At 35.9% G+C, this 16,826-nt stretch overlaps 3 protein-coding genes across 9 annotated transcripts in view; 2 read left to right on the forward strand and 1 right to left on the reverse strand.

Annotated features, from left to right (window-relative positions):
• LOC122295683 (transcription factor IIIB 60 kDa subunit-like) overlaps positions 1-5,476 on the forward strand; it is a 31,170-nt gene extending 25,694 nt beyond the window's left edge. For all 6 annotated transcript variants that reach the window (XM_043104765.1, XM_043104768.1, XM_043104766.1 and 3 more), the window contains 9 exons: positions 458-607; positions 691-846; positions 1,133-1,196; positions 1,306-1,427; positions 2,851-2,931; positions 3,051-3,176; positions 3,955-4,035; positions 4,337-4,390; positions 4,969-5,476. In XM_043104765.1, the coding sequence (XP_042960699.1) occupies positions 458-607; positions 691-846; positions 1,133-1,196; positions 1,306-1,427; positions 2,851-2,931; positions 3,051-3,176; positions 3,955-4,035; positions 4,337-4,390; positions 4,969-5,214 (1,080 nt within the window). In that variant the 3' untranslated portion in view covers positions 5,215-5,476. The remainder of the gene's footprint in view (positions 1-457; positions 608-690; positions 847-1,132; positions 1,197-1,305; positions 1,428-2,850; positions 2,932-3,050; positions 3,177-3,954; positions 4,036-4,336; positions 4,391-4,968) is intronic.
• A 2,763-nt stretch (positions 5,477-8,239) lies between these two features.
• On the forward strand, positions 8,240-10,266 carry LOC122295684 (probable protein phosphatase 2C 72). The gene is made up of 5 exons (XM_043104769.1): positions 8,240-8,493; positions 8,679-9,011; positions 9,123-9,237; positions 9,604-9,827; positions 9,959-10,266. Exons 1-5 carry the CDS (start codon positions 8,320-8,322, stop codon positions 10,130-10,132), a joined length of 1,020 nt encoding a protein of 339 aa, XP_042960703.1. The 5' UTR covers positions 8,240-8,319; the 3' UTR covers positions 10,133-10,266.
• Positions 10,267-10,754: 488 nt separating this feature from the next.
• Positions 10,755-14,943, reverse strand: LOC122297258. Of its 2 annotated transcripts, XM_043107267.1 has the most exons (5): positions 14,620-14,943; positions 13,780-13,885; positions 11,836-11,979; positions 11,335-11,364; positions 10,755-11,262 (listed from the first exon to the last, which is right to left on the reverse strand). In XM_043107267.1, the coding sequence occupies exons 1-5, from the start codon at positions 14,877-14,879 to the stop codon at positions 11,002-11,004; spliced, it is 801 nt and encodes a 266-aa protein (XP_042963201.1). In that variant the 5' UTR covers positions 14,880-14,943; the 3' UTR covers positions 10,755-11,001. The 2 variants fall into 2 exon arrangements, with proteins under 2 accessions (XP_042963201.1, XP_042963202.1); XM_043107268.1 differs by lacking the exon at positions 11,335-11,364 and having other exon boundaries at positions 14,620-14,941.
• Positions 14,944-16,826: the final 1,883 nt, after the last annotated feature.

The raw sequence follows: 16,826 nt of genomic DNA on the forward strand, positions 1-16,826 counted from the left end.
CTTTTTTGGTCGGATTCTGGTAAGCAGAATAAAAGCTATTATTCAACCTTCAACACTAGATAAATCTTTTAAACTCTAAGCTAGATCCTTCACATCTTCTCTAACCTTCAGCCCCTGAAACCTTTCAAGAAAATGTCATAGAAGCTCTCTGGTGCTGCTTTCCTACATCAAAATATTGGCCTTCTTTCATTGACCTTAACAGCGAATTATTAGTTACATTTTTTAACATGTAAACTTAATTCAGTGAAGTTGTCTCTGCCAGTTGTAAATGATGTATACTTGTTACAGTTTCTGGAGTGTATTCTTGATGATAATGCACTATCGCTCAGCTTGTGAGTTTTTATAAGAAGTTGGGTTTAAACAACGACATTGTTTAGATAAGATGCTGTGCTTGCAGGAACTTGATTCTGCTATAGTATGAGGTTGAAGGTTTTATTTGTATATTTCTTTCTAGTAGGTTGAGGAGTTGATTAAGAATGCTTCAGAGGTTAAGGCATGCGAGCTATCAGAGGATAGGTCCCTCAAGTCTGGGGAACTGCTGTGTGAACATAAAAATAGTGGGAAACCTCATTTTGCCCATGGACTTTGCAGAAGTTGTTATGAAGATGTAACCTCCTCTCTCTTTCTTCATATGTCCATGCTCTTCACCATGCTTTGCTGCTTCATGCTCATGCTTGTTTGTTGATGCAGTTTGTTGAACTTTCTGGGGGACTGCATGGTGGGTCAGAACCTCCTGCATTTCGGCGTGCTGAAAGGGAGAGAATAGCCATGGAATCTGCTAATAAGCAGGGGGGCGAATCAAGTGTTTTCTTAATGCCTTGGCTAGGGTCAGAAAACATTGAACAGGTAACTGAAATGGTTGGTCCTATCTTGCCATTTCTAACTTCTTTATTTTTTATTTGTTTTTTATGTTTATGTTAACAAGTTCGAAGCAAATAGGATTAGAAAGAAATGAAGGGTGAAGGCTCGTGTTTTATATTCCCCATCTAGACTGAATAAAAAATTTGGAGTATTTGTTTGGATCTATTCCATGTCTGTCTTCTAGCATATTACTGATTCTTAGAATTTATCAACTTATATGCCTAAATTCCAAATTATCATTTTTGCTTGTTTTATCCGATTTATTTTCTAGCTTGAAGGAAGCCAGAAGGCAACCAAGAATGAACGATTGGACCTGAGAGAGAATGACAGTAATTGTAAGTGTTACATGAAAACACTTTTAACAGAAGTTAAAGTAGATCGTAGTCCTGTATTTTTGTACAACTCATCTGCAAGCAAGTTACATTGAGTAATATTCAATCTCAGCTGCTGCCATTGGAGATCAGGTTGAAACAGATAGTGTTTCTGATGCCTGCCAGAAATCCATGGATACAAGTTTGGTCAATGATGATGAATCAGATGGCCTTTCTGATATTGATGATGTTGAGGTATGGAGCCTAATTGCATTTACCATATAGATTTGTACGTCATTGTAGATCATGTTTGTCTCATGAGTGGTGTGCACATTCTGCACAAGGATTTTCAACTAGGTGCAGGAGTGGAACGATAGATGCCCTTTATGTATTTTCAGCTGTCATATGAGTGAGTATCTTTATGAGGAAGCTGTGGGTCGACAATATCACAAAGGGGTGCTGCACCCCAAGAACACAAGGTGATACAAGAGGAGTACCTATATAGAGTGGTGAACAAAAACAACATGACATAAAATCTAGTAAGAATTATAATTAGAATTATTATGAATTCTGAATTTTATTGCTATTAAGTATGTATGTACTAATAAATATAAGAATGTCCAAGATATGATTTTTTTTTTATAAGTAAAATAAATTATATTATCAAAAGAAGGCAAAAGCTTGATACAAAGTTTAGTGACCAAATGGATATAAGGAACTCATGTAGCCCCAAACCATTGAAATCAACCGCTAAGGTCCATGTACAAAGAGTTCTAAAGAAAAAAACTTTTAATTCCTCCATCGATCTCTCTTTGTCCTCGAACGTCCTGTCATTGCGCTCTCGCCATAAACACCACATGATGCATATAGGGATCATCTTCCACACCGCTTTTATATGTTGATTTCCTCTCAGATTTTTCCAACTGGCCAATACCTTGACCACCGTCTCCGGCATAGCCCAAGCCAAGTCCATTCTACCAAGTACCTCATTCCATAGCCTTCTCGCTACCTCACAGTGTATTAAGAGATGGCTCACCGATTCACCTCCCTTTCTACACAAGCAATACCAATCTGTGATGATCACCCTGTGCTTCCTCAAATTATCAGTTGTGAGAATCTTACCCAACGCTGCAGTCCACACAAAGAATGCTGCTTTGGATGGCGCCTTATGTCTCCATATCTTTCGCCATGGGAACTGAATAGGTGTCTCTTGGGAAAGAGACTTATAAAAAGAGCGCACCGAAAAAGTACCTTTAATTGTAGGTATCCACCATAAACTATCCTATGAATTATCCGGTTTAGTAGTATACAAAAGGCTATAAAAGGCTTCAATACTGCTCATCTCCCAGTCTTGTGCCACCCTACTGAAGTTGATATAAATTCAAAAACTCGTCCTGTCAATAATAAAATCACTTGTCAGGAATTTCAATTTTTGTGAGTTTGAACTGTGGGACAATAATAATATCCCTTGTCAGGAATTCTAGTTTTTGTGAGTTTGAACAATAAGGGATTAACTCTCAAGGTTTGAAAATCCTTTAGATGAGCACCAGTAAAAATACATCCTTTTGATGAGTAACCAAAGTCATTGTGTCAGTTAAATGTTGCATTTTCTTTTTCCGATACAATTATACATAGTAATATTTACTTATGGTAGGAATGTGTTAATGTGCATTGCTAGGTGAGTGGCTACCTCAACAATGAGGAGGAGACGCGGTTTAAGAAGATCATCTGGGAGGAAATGAACAAAGAGTATCTTCAGGTTAAAGATTCAGTGCCATTTTGAATATACTTTTTGATGAAAACAAAGCATACATATTCTGACACTACATGTTGATCTTGCTTGATTATAAAATTTACTGTAATCTCTATGGTTTCCAGGAACAAGCAGCAGCAGCTGCTGCTAAGATGGAAAGTCAGGCCAGCTTTCAGAATTCTTCTGATGAATTGCGAGCCGCACATGAACTAGCTGCAGCAGCTGCGGCAGCTGTGGCAAAGTCAAGAAAGGTGCTCTTTTACATGCCATATGTTGCTCTACATTTTTTTATTGATCAAAGAATAGCAAAACCTGAATTACAACTCTGATGCCCCACCTAGGTAGGCACATTAGAGGCAATATGTTGCTCTACATTTTCAATTCATAGAACTCCTCAATTTTGATCACTCATCAGTGAAAAGACATCTTGAAGTTTGATTGATTTTGTTAGAATTTTACATGTGAATTTCATGCATCATGTGACTGAAGTTATGGTGAAGTTTTCATATTAAACACAATGGTTGAGATCAAATAATGTTTGTTATAGGTTTTGGCTAATTTGTAGCCAATATTTTTTTATAAGTAATAAGAGAATAATTTGTAGCCAATATTCTGGACTAAATACTTCTATATGCTTCTTTGTCAAGTTTAGATAGGGCACTACCTTGTGTTGATCCTGCAGGCAGGGCCCTGGCATACGTGATCCGCTGATTCTAAACACTGCACTTTTTTTCCAACTAAAAAATGAAAAGGAAAAGGCTTGACCCTGTGCAGTTTCTCTTGACAGCTGCATATACCGTTAAGATTCCTTCAAATATCTCCTTGTCAGTTTAACACAAAATGAATGTTTCTGCCTAAATAGTCTTTTAGCATGATGTACTCTCCTATCAACTGCCTGCACTTCATTTGTATACCCTCTTTATTTATTTATGATTGTGTTGAAGTAATAGTTTCGTTTGTCTTGTAATTCTTATTACAAATTCTTTACTTCTAGTGATTCCTTAACATGTTTGGTTTCCTATAAATTAGGAGCGGAAACGAAAACAAGATGTGAATGCCAATCCTGCTCAAACTGCTGCTGAAGCAGCTCATCAAATGCTGATCAAGAAGGTAAGCCATGTAAAGATCAGTGCTGGAAGCAACTGAGTACTCAATATGTAAAATAGCTATGGAGCCTATGATATTTTTTATCACATGGTAGTCAACTCAACCGAATTAATCAGAGTTCTATCTTTACTGGTTCATCTATGTCTATTTTTGGCGCCATATTTTCTTCTTTAATATTCATTTCAGTGGTGGTCTTGTTTTCGGACATAAACTCTTTTATGGTTATTACTTTAGTTGGTTTTTTTTTTTTAATTGTTCATGGTAATGCCTCTGTTCTGATTGCACACATTGTTCATGTTAATAGAGACTCAGTTCGAAAATCAACTACGATGTATTGGAGACCCTCTTTGCGGAAAAGGTATGCTTATTTTCTTTTATTTTTATGGTAAAAGGTCAAAATTGTGATGGGATGTATATAATATAGTATATCCTCGTGCACACATAATTCCTTATCAAACCTGGCTGTAGCAATAAAACAAGCTTTTGGAGAGTGTATGATATACATTACCACTTCTTACTCTTACAATTCATGTATTGTATCCACCAGTTCACAATAACTGAATAATCCAAAAACAAAATCTGAATATCAGTTGTCGGTACTTACAAACAAATCACAAATATATATTTTGTAGTGGTCGTGCGTGCATTCGGGTGCATGGATACATTCCATTCATAATGGTATTCTTCTTAAGTTTATAACATAGGAAAACTGTAAGAGCACAATGATTTGTCTCCATTTTAATTTTTTATAAACAAAAGATACAGTTTGCAAGAGCAGAACCAATCCCAGCTGCTGGAATCATAAGTGTTAGGTGCAAGGACAATCTAACGAAGCCCTCATTGAGTTGCTGTTTCCATTTCATAGGGAGGGGGGATCATTTAAGATTTGAATTTGAAAATTTTTTGTTTCATTATATCTTTATTGATTTCTGGCAGCCATCTTCTGATTCGAATAAAAAACTCAAAGCATCAAATGATGATGGCGATGCCAAAGGGCAAAGTAATGGTGAGAAAGAGCATGACGGGGATATCACGGACAACTACGATGAACTGGGACAAGGCTATGAGAACTTGGAACAGGAAGATGTCAACGGAACATATGGCAATGAATTGCATGCTGACTTTGAAAATGAAGAGGATGTGTATGGTTATAACTACGATAATGGTGAGGAGGAATATTGATGCAATCAGATGCAACTCTCCGAAGGCTGATTCGATTTCATTGAAGCTTCGAAATAACAAAATCAGTGGGTACGGAGATAGGAAGGAAACACAAATTGAATTAAAGCTTTCTTCTATTTTTCCCCTTCTAAGGCATGTGCCATTATGTTGAGGGTATTTTAGTAAAATTATATATACATAATATATATGTTACTGTATATATTGCCAGAGTTGGATACATAAGCTCCTCAAATGTGTATGTTTAGATTATCCCTTCTCTCAACAGTTTTTCCATCAATTACCACAAGTTTAATCACTTCAAACTGAAATGACTTATCCATACTGCTTGTAATAATTAAAAAAGGATCGAATAAGAACTGAATGACTTGTCACCCCAGAAGTAATATTATCAGCAGTGTAAACTGAGACAAAAGAGTTTCAAAACAGAAATCAGGTTACAAGGTGGAATTGTTGTTCTGTACCATTATAGAGTTATAACGCTTCCTTCAATTTCTTTCAAATGGATCTAAAGGGTACAACCTCAAATGTCGAAAAGGATGCTTGTGCCTTCTTTTTTATTTTATTTTTATACATTTGGGAGTTGGGGGTTTCAGACTCAGACATTCATTTTAGAGGTTGAGAGTTACGTCAATCAGGCCACTTGTGCCTTCTTAATTCGCCGTTCATAGTCCTTAAAGTGGTATGATGGTTAAAAATAAAATGCTTATAATTTTTACTCACATAACTATATTAAAAAAAATAGCTTTAAAAAAAGTTTGAAAAAAAAAAGAAAAAGAAAAAGAAGAAAGCTTCAACTATCTTTCAACAACACACATTGCCCTTTCGCGTAAGGCTAACGTTTTTCTACCACTAAAAGGAATTAATTGACTAGTTATTAGCTTATAGAATGCTGTCTTTATCAACTTGCATCTAACTTTTGATTATCCCCTTATTTTCCCATGTTTTTTAATATAGATAGAATCATGCTTCAATCTTGACAATAAGCACGTACACTTGCTTTGGCTTTGATTCTTTGCGCACAAATTATAGTGTGAGAAAGTAATGTCACTCTTCATCATAGATCTTATTCTTTCCAGTTATGTTCGTTTATGTGGAATATTTTAAGTGGTTTGATGTGTCAATCACTTAAATGGAAACTGTTTGAAATGTGTCATATCAACAAGTGTAATTGGAAATGACAAGATTTAATATGAAGAGCAACATTTATATATCTATTCTATTACAATAAGTGACTATCTAACTACTACAGTAGTTTTTTTTTTTGTTAAGCCCGTTAATTTCTTGTTTTAGAGATACAATTATCTTTTTCTACCTCTCTCTCATTCTCGATTCTCTCTCTCCTCTCATCTCGAACCTCTCTCCCACTCTCTGATGTATGCCTCTCTACCGACCCCCCTCAAACCCACCCTCATATGTTTCTCTAAAACACTCAGATCTTAATCTGAGTATAAATATACAGATCTATAGGAAAAAAAAAGGTAATAAAGAACAATAAGTACAAAACCAAAAAAAAAAAAAAACCCTCACAAAGAAAAACACTCAGATCTGAACAAGATCTGTTCAAATAGTCAATATTAAAAAAAATTATATCAAAACACATAATTTGGATTTGTCGTCCAACATCAAAAAAAAAATCTCAAATCTTATGCGTTCTTTGAGTGTAATAGTAGTATTTATTGTGGTGGCAATGATGCTATATTTATTTGTCTATGTTATTTTAATGTATCTTAACTTTAATGTTGAACTAATTTTTTTGTTTTCTAATGTATCTAAATGTATAATTATTATATTTACCGACCTATCATTATCCAAAGATATTTACTAAAATTTGTTTTTTTTTTTTAATTTCTATGCATTAAATTATTCATTAATCAAGTTTCTTTTTAATGACCATATTATTTTTGTAAAAATCTTGTTTAACCCAATTAGACAAACATGCTTTGTATGTACTCTTGACCTAGTATATATATATATGTATGTATGTATGTATGTATATTTATATGTATGTATGTATGTATTTATATGATCTTATGCATGCAAATTTGAGATAGTCAACTAAGATAAATGATACGATGATTTGTCCATTTGATGAGCCTTATCGGCTTGAAAGAGATCTACCGGCATGACGCATCAAAGGACAGTCCCTATCCAATTGTGGATGCAAGCACACAATAATGTAGGATGATTATAATACTACTAAGACTTTGAATAAAAAACTAAACGATCACTGTGTATTGTTTTTAGAGTTTGACCATCTGCATCTTTTCATGCATTTGTCCAAACTTCTGTAGTTGAGTCCAACTGCCATAGGGCTTAACACGCAGAGAGAGAGAGAGAGAGAGAGAGAGAGAGATTCCAATTGGGATGGATCTACTTCCTCTTTCCTGTAATGTGGATGGAACTGGTCAATGGTCAGCTACCATCTTTTTCATCTATTGGTAGAGGTGATCCATTTTTTATTTGTAGCTGGAGCGACAAGTGAGTATAGTCTCACATAACCATGCTTTATCTTTGCTCGAAAATTGAATCTCCCTATTAAACTAGTGTCAAGGTGAGCAATGACAACATATAATTGGTTGGTCATATGTTCATGTTTCCGAATGGCAAGAAAAAAAAAAGGACGCTTTTACTCATCCATGGCATGTCCACTCACCTTTACAATGGGTAATTTTGTAAAACTTGAAATTCTAATAAAAAAATCCTAGTATTTTTTATGAAATGCACTATCATTGGTTGATTGTAAAATGGGATGTATAACAATTGATATCACTATTCATACTTTTCAGGTTGAGAAGGATTGGAGTTGCACCTCACATCTGAGGAGCAACCAGCCAATAAAAAATACACCTGACATCACATGCCCCTTCAAGTGAATCTTGGGGCAAGCTAAAATAATACCCAACAACTAAAAAAGTGAATTATTGGACCCCAAAAGCATGCTTTCAGGCCCCTGGGAGCCACTTCTACAGTTCTCATTCTTTCTATATGTATTTTGCTATAACATGCGCTCTTTGGGGTCCCTAAACTCATGATTAAGGAAACTGCATCATTAATATTGGACTATAAAAGTAAGTGCAAAACAGAACAAAATCATTTTCAGTTGCAATGGGAATCTGCGGATCTGTTGAATCCCGGGAGATTCATGATGCTGAGGATGGCAATGAAAATGTGATATTCTTGCAAGGAAATAAAGTTTCTAATGGAGCTCTGGTCCTTTGTTCTCTTTACTCTAAGCAAGGGAGCAAAGGACTAAACCAAGATGCTGCCATTCTTCACCAGGTTTGTTTACGGTTCACTCTCAAATTGTATCTATGATCCTTTAACTTTTCAAGTTGTTATTAGATTAGAATCAAGCTGGTTTTCATTCCCATGAGAAAAGTTCCACTTCTCAACTTAGTGCCTTCTACTGAATTTATTAGTTAAAGGATCCTTTATTGAAACTGCATGTTTTTTTCTGTGGTAAGGGCTATGGAGTGGAAGACGGAGCTTTATGTGGTGTTTTTGATGGGCATGGGAAGAATGGTCATGTAGTGAGCAAGCTAGTATGTAACCACCTGCCTTCACTCTTATTAACCCAAAAGAGCTCTCTCTCAAAGATTAATACAGCAGTAGCAGATGATGATAGTTTGCAAAATCATATGGAGGGAATAGATGATGAATCAATGCCAAGCAAGAGTTTCCATACATGGAAAGAGGCTTGTATCACTGCCTTCAAGGCCATGGACAAGGAGATAAAGCTGCAAGAGAATTTGGACTGCTCTTCTAGTGGAACCACTGCAGTAGTTGCTATAAGACAGGTAACAAGACCAAAGAATTCTTCCATTTTGTTTCTGAATCTATTTGGAGAAGTTAACTGAATCTTTCTTTTGATTTTATTTTCTTTTTTTTATCAATGGAAAACTAAGCAGGGTGAAGATCTTGTTATAGCTAATCTTGGGGATTCAAGGGCAGTCTTAGGAATGATGACCGAGAATGGAGTCACGGCCTTTCAGTTAACCACAGACTTAAAGCCAGGCTTACCTTGTAAGACCTCATTTCCTTCTCTCCTGCATTGAGAAACTGAGAAAAAAATCCATATGCAAGTCTAGTTATTGAGACACCCAACACATCATTGATGTGGAAGGCACATTAGCTAGCATAAAAATATATTGGTGTTTTATAAATTAACTTTCATGGATTCTAAAACAAACAGTGTGTTTACAAACCGGTTTGTGAGTACTGAGTAGCAGAGTTCTCATGAAATTATAGAACCATGGGGTACTATTTTGCCATGGTACTTTTCACGCCAAGGCTGTTATATATATTATTTTTTTTCACCTTGTCTCTTCAGAGTTCCTACTTTCAGATAAATTGCCACATTAGTGATTGATCAATTTCCAATTAACATAGGTGAAGCAGAAAGAATAAAGAACTGCAATGGCCGGGTGGCCGCACTGAAACAAGAACCACACATCCAACGAGTGTGGCTGCCCCACGAAGACACTCCGGGCCTAGCCATGTCACGAGCCTTTGGAGACTTCGTACTCAAAGACCATGGCATTATTGCCATCCCTGATGTCTACTATCACCGCCTAACTTCTAATGACCAATTCATTATCCTTGCAACTGATGGGGTAAGGGATCATTTGAATGTAGAACCAGTTTTTACATGTTCAAGTGTTCATTCTCCTTTTCATTGAACTTCTAGGATCAAGAACCCCTAGAATAACATGTGTTTTTCCCTTTTAATGTATTTAAAATGTAGGTCTGGGATGTTCTCAGTAATGACCAAGTTGCAGCCATTGTTTGGGCTGCAGAGAGTGAACAGGCAGCAGCAAGAGTTGTGGTGGAGGCGGCTACCACAGCATGGAGGAAGAAGCACCCTACTGCAAAAGTAGATGACTGCAGTGTGGTTTGCCTCTTTTTGCAAAAAAAGTAACACTTGTGCCAGTGGACAGACTACAAAAACCTTTCGTCCTCTGTAATGGCCCTTCCTGTGTCTGGAATGACCTTTTGGCGAAATTTTGAGTTGTTTTAACATTGAAAGTGTAATTTTTCAAGATTTCGAAGCCACCAATATGTGCAATCACTTGTTAAGAAAACAATATGAGTTGAAAAGGGATGGCCATAACAATTGCTTTCGGCAATAAAACTGCTGGGGCATCATCCTCTTACTGGTTAAGCACCAAAAAGTAACTGAGTAAGACAAAACCTTCCCACCGGTCAATCTGTTAATACCCAAATAACAGCCCTCCAATAAGTTATTGCCATGTAACTAAGGAATTGAATACCCAACCCACGGTAATCACCTTGCCCTCTCCCTCTTCCACCAAAGCGCCCATCCCAAACCAGACCAGAACCAACACGACGAACGTCATATCTCATGGTGACCCCGGGCTGCAACAGAGCTTGACCTCACAGTGCGGCACGAACTCGACCCCGAGCATGCACTTGGTTTTTTTTTTTTTGGGGGGGGGGGGGGGGGGGGGGGGGGGTGGTGGAACCGGTGCATAGACACATTCAGATTTGAGTTTCTTTTTCCAATTTCTAATTCAACAAGGTTACCGTGCAACTTTAACAAGATTTGGCATATAAAATGATGACAAATAAATGTAAGTCACGAATACATTAAGAACTAATGATTTGGAAATGAATTCTTAAACTGAGATTCTATTACACATTTTATAAAAAGAAAATTCAGATCGCATCAATACTCTGGTGACCTCCGTCAAACGGGAAAATCAATTGTTGCCTCCAAGGAACACGGCCCATCCCCACCCAAATGCATTGAACATTTTGTGCCAACAATCAAGTTGCTGCATCATCCTTGGTATCTTGTCCTAGAAGGTCATCATCATATGAGACAGGTATCCTTAACCTATCATGAACAGGTACTCGTTTAATTCCAGTATTCAACTGCTCTTGTTGATTCTGCACATTGGATATGAGCTGCGAACCATCAGACAAACTGACTGCATTCCCATTCATAAATGCATCGGCAGTTCCTTCTGAACCACCGTCTTTCTTTTGCTTTGTTCCTTGCCTAATACTTGGTTGTTTGAATTGCTTCTGCACGACAATAAGGCAACATTAGCTAGCACCTTCGAGTCTCTAAAATTATCATGAATGATGCAAGGATACCGATAATTTCAGGTCCGCAACAATGCAATGCTGCCAATGCAAGGAAAAGATTCTTTACCACACTAGTCAATAAACATTATAAAAATATATAAATAATGAGATGTAGACATCCACCACCAAAAGTGAGGGAGAGCTAGAAAGAGAGAATGCACCAAAGTGGCAACTAAAAGCATGACTGAATGGGAAAGGCACTTCAATTTACATTTTCAGATTGACTAACATTATGTTGTTCGAGGTTCTCATTTTTTTTATTATGCCTATTGGAATTGAGGAATTTGCTTACTTCAAGAAACAATCTCTCATCCCTCCATATGATAGCAGGGATTATCAGTAAGTCTTTCCAAGGTCCATTTACTTAATTAAACACAGCCTAGCGATAGACGCAAACATGAACATGATACCTATGTGCAGGTAACTAGGAAAGGCAAAAAATACAGTTAAGCTAAAGCATGGCAATTCATGTTACATAAAAATAAAAATAAATGAACCAAAGTTGCACACCTCAAACTCCTTTGCCTTATTCATTATCACTTTATAGGCTTTTGGTTCTCGTGCTTTAATGATGCGCCATAATATGCCACCACCAGTTCGAGAGCGGCTGCCATCTGCAGTCATCTGACCTCCACAAGTTTGAATCGCATCCACCTGAAACTCTCACAATAATTACAGATATCCCAACAGCAGCAGGTACCTACTTGTTGGGGGTAGGGGGAGAAAAGGGGAATGGAAAGAGGGGGGGGGGGGGGGGGGGGGGGGGCAGTAAAAGAGAACTGAAACAATATTAAGAGTCAAAAGACACCCTTTCCAGGTATTAAATACGTCTCCCCTATGAGCAATCAGAATTTCAACTCCTGAATGCTTAGAAAACACATACAATATTAAAGATTTAGTGAAAGAAGATACTTCAATTGAGATATGTACTCTTCCTACAATGTAAACAAAGCCAAAGAAATTAGCAACAGAAAATTCCTTGTCTTGCGTAGAGCTCAACCATGGTTGCCCAAATAGGCCTTGTGCAACTAGGCAATTGTTCTAAAAGGCGCACATGTTCACCTAAGCTTAGGCAACAGCCTAAGCAGACAACAAGGTATAATGTGCATAAGTGTATTATACTCCTATTTAAATTTATATGCACCGCTAACCTTGAAAAAAGCACACAAAGCCCTGAATCTATAGGTTCTTAAATAACTTTCTGTCTAAGTTAATGGTCTGTTTTAGACCTCAAGTCTTCTAACAGAACAAAGAATCGCATTGTAAAAGATTCAATGGAAAGTCAGGAATATTTTTTCCTTGGGGGTTGGGGGCAGAAAACGCACTCAAATGGTCCCATAAATTACCAGCGGAATGCCCACTAGCGGACAAAATATTTTAAAAAGAAAAGGCCATAGGATAGGGTACTTAAAAATCCAAAAAAGAAAAAAAAAAAAAAAAAAAACCTTTGTCTACACTTGCAAAATTTCTGGTTTATGCCTAATTTTTTCCGGATCTAAAATAGCAAACATGATTGACACATTTTGAGATTAAAAATAAATAAATAAAAGCTTGGAGTGTGTTAAGTAGTAATAGATGATGCATGTTTTCAACTCTAATGTAATTGCTTTTTACATGCGTACTGACTGATAAAACTAAAAGAAACATACAAATGATATCAACATACACAAATAGCAAATCACGAGGTAGTTTAGCCAGAGGACATCATAGCTCAGAGCACATGATTGAAAGGAGCAAAACGGCTTCTGTAAGAGAAATCTGCAAGGGTAGGTAAACAATACTGAGCGTCAGTTACTAAGAAAGGCCATATGGCCCTAAATAGAGTGGTTTAGCATTTTCAGGCCTAGGTTGGTCCAAATTCCAGCACAACCAAAATTCTCACCTTTCCTCATATGAGCACGTGCATTATGTTCAATGAATCCAAACCATAGGATCACTTTTCCCCTTAATATTAAAATTTAAAGGGGAGATTGAAAGAAGAGGTAGATAGTTCAAGAAGCACATTGAACTTTAGGTATCCATAAAGTAACTCTGTCCACAGCCCATTCACCCAATAACAATCACTTGGTCCAAAATACAGAGGCCACAAGCCCAGTGGTATTCAAAGAGGTAGAGTAGAAGGATATAAAAAACCAAATAAATATTTTAGAAGGTTACTGATTAAAGAAAAAACAATTAACCACAGCAAAGGCATATAAGTAGTGCAAATAATCTGAAAGGTGACTCATATTTCAAATTTTCTGAAGATAACGAAAGCAGCAGAAAATAATTATATAGTGAATGGGAAAATTATTACTTCCAGGGTTATATTATATAACATAGCTTCTCTGCATGAGTAGTTAACATTTAAGACAAATATTTTCTTTACTCAGAACCAACTTTGCTGGTTAGCTAATTGATCTAGCATGCATTTCCTATGAATCCAACACTACATTGAACAGAAGGGTATAATACCTCCTTGACGAGATCACTTAGTGCAGAAATTCCCAAGCAACCAACAGCCGCATATACCATATATGATTTCTTCTCTTTCAGAAACCTACATGTATCTAACACAAACCTGAAAAGAATAGAAACTTGGAAATTTGAGTACAAAAGCATGAGTGCCTAAATTCTTATAATTGCAATGGAAAAAGAATTAGGCCGGTTTGATTAAATAAAACCAAACTATCTCATCTCATCCAATCTCATCATTACAACTTTCCTAAATTCCCACATAAAATATAATAAACAATTAAACTTTTTCAAATTCCAAAACAAAACTAATATTATATTATAATTATATTCTATTTAACTTTTAACAAAACATCTTATCTCATCTCAACTGAACTGTGTAACCAAATGAGGCTGACAACTACTTGCCAAAAAATAAAAAATAATTAGACAGCTGATGAATTTGTCACCTGATGTTTGAAGTTCATTGCCTAAAACGAAACCTCGGGTAACAAATTGAAACTGAGATAGAAATATGATCCTTTCTTCCATGATATGAGAGAAAAGAAGACGAATTACAGATCTGTTGGCACTTAAAACTTGATAACATTGACCAAATTAAACAAAGGTACCCAAAATTATTTGGTCTTTAATTTGGTCATCACGTACTTGGTTAAAGACGACACCACTAAACAAGTGATATGAATAAGTTGGAACAACGGTATAATTATTCATATTATCAATCCAGAAAGAATTATGAATTGAACCAAGAAGCCATGTACAATAAGTAATAAGTTATAGAAAGGAGCCTCGTCAATACAGAGCACAAGCATGTTTATTCCCAGGTCTGCAGAAAGTTACCTGTTTATATCTGTAACATTCGGCCCTGTGCCACCCTTCTTTTTCTTATTCTTCTTCTTACTTGCCCTGCGCTTGTGGTTTTTATTTTGAGATCCTGGACTTACTAAATTCACATCTCCACCACTGCTTAGTCCCTTCTCATTTTGTGGATTAGGATCCAGTAACTCTCCTTCTTCCACATCAAGCATCTCAACATCGTCGATGTCTTCTAGGTTATCCTCTTCGTAGATGGCTTCCAATATGTTGTCTCCTCCCTCCATCAGACTAGGGTTTTTGAGAACCTGAAGAGTGAAGTGTGAGGGTGAGGGCGTGCCGCCGGGGGAGGTGGGGTTAAGATCTTAAGAAACTTGCCAAAGTCGAAACGCGCCGTTTTGCTTTAAAAACGACGGCGTTTTTCCTGAGTGTGGGCTGGGTTACTTCATTTTGGGCTTCTTAACTCTTTATTTTTCTCCCTAAAGGGCTAAATCCTGTTTTGGGCTTCTTCTTTTTTCCTCTGTAAACCCTAAACTAAACCCTTTTCTTCTACTCTAAATTTAATTTTATTCTTAATCTTTATTTTAGCCCTAAGCTTTAATTATTAAAGGTTTTTATAATTGTTAGCATTGATTATTAATAAATATTAATTCACTAGTATCTAATTACATATTATCATACTATAGTATCTAATTATATGTTATCATTCTATTTATAGTTCTTATAATTTTTTTTTCATCACTCAATTTAATTATTAGTATTGATTATTAACAATTACTATTTAAATCGATTTGCTCTATAGTGTTTAAATAGAATTTATTATATTAGTGTATTATATATTAGTAGGAGTGCTACCCGCACCATACAGTGCGGGGTAGACCCCTCCCCGCCCCGCACGGGACGGAGGGAAAATTCCTTCCCCGTCCCCAGCCCCCGGTGTGAGGGGGCGGGATACCCCGTCCCTTATAATGAGGTGCGGATTGGGGGGCAATCCATCCGCCTCCCGGCAACCCTACTGGGTCTTGGGTCCAGAAGTCATAAAAGTGTCCAAGGTACATTGTATCAACATTACAAATCATTGAATACAAAATATAAACAAATAATTCAAATTTTGAATATTCTAAAGAGAGAGCTGTCAGCTGTGGCTTATATTTGACTGTGACACTTGGGGCAGCTCGGGATTGAGCACATATTTATATTGCAGTGGAGCTAAACGTCATCTTATGTGTTACTACAAGAATTAATACTAAAATTAATAACGATCAAATTGAAATGAATATAAATAAATCAAAATAATAAAATAAAAACAATAAACAAGGCAAAGTGCAATGATTGAAACCAATTTAAAAAAGTTCACAATATTATTAAGCAACATTTTCTTAATCACTAAATGTTACATTTTTGAATTTCCACATGACATTTTTTCATTTTCACATTAGGATAGATATTTTCTGCTCCTTATGTATAGGGTTTCTCTTAATCATAAATACGAAAATTATAATAGTGATTGATATTTGATAATGTAAACTTCCTTATTTACAATAATATTAAATAAGAGTATAAAAGTAATGAGAAATACAATTTTTATATATTATTCACTGTCAAGATAGCTAACAAAAAAAGAATACATTATATTGGAACACATTTTTAATTTTAGATCTTTGAATATGTAATGTACATTCTTATATTGTATAATTTGTTTGAACATAATAGTATCCTTAAATACAACACCATCCAAGCCAGAAAACAGTATAAATCTGAACAACTGCATATGAAAGGAATCAAAAAGAGGAAAATAACAAAATAAATTACACCAAAAAAATGGAAAGAATTAAGAAAACAAATACAACACAACACAATCTTTTTAGGTCTTTCCATATTTTGCACCTTCTTATATATAGCATGAACCAAACCAGAAAACAACATAAATCTGAACAACAACAAATCAAAAATGTAATGTGCAATGACCTAGATACTGTTATGGCAAAGCTTATCAATCAATCATCAAGCTGCAAAATGTAACATATAGAGGTTTCATTGTGTAATTGAACTTAAGGTGAAGTTGCTTTCAGGTTCAAGTTTTCTTCTCCTTTTTAGGTGTTTTATTTAGTGACTTTGTTTGCATATTTATGTTGATTAAGTAATAAACAATTATTTGGTGTGTTAAATAATAAAGAGCTTCATTCTTTTATCTTTATTTCTTTTTGACAGAACCTACTTGTTGAGGCTGTTTT

The sequence above is a fragment of the Carya illinoinensis genome, chromosome 15, assembly GCF_018687715.1.
Source record: "Carya illinoinensis cultivar Pawnee chromosome 15, C.illinoinensisPawnee_v1, whole genome shotgun sequence".
Classification (NCBI taxonomy): Eukaryota; Viridiplantae; Streptophyta; class Magnoliopsida; order Fagales; family Juglandaceae; genus Carya; species Carya illinoinensis.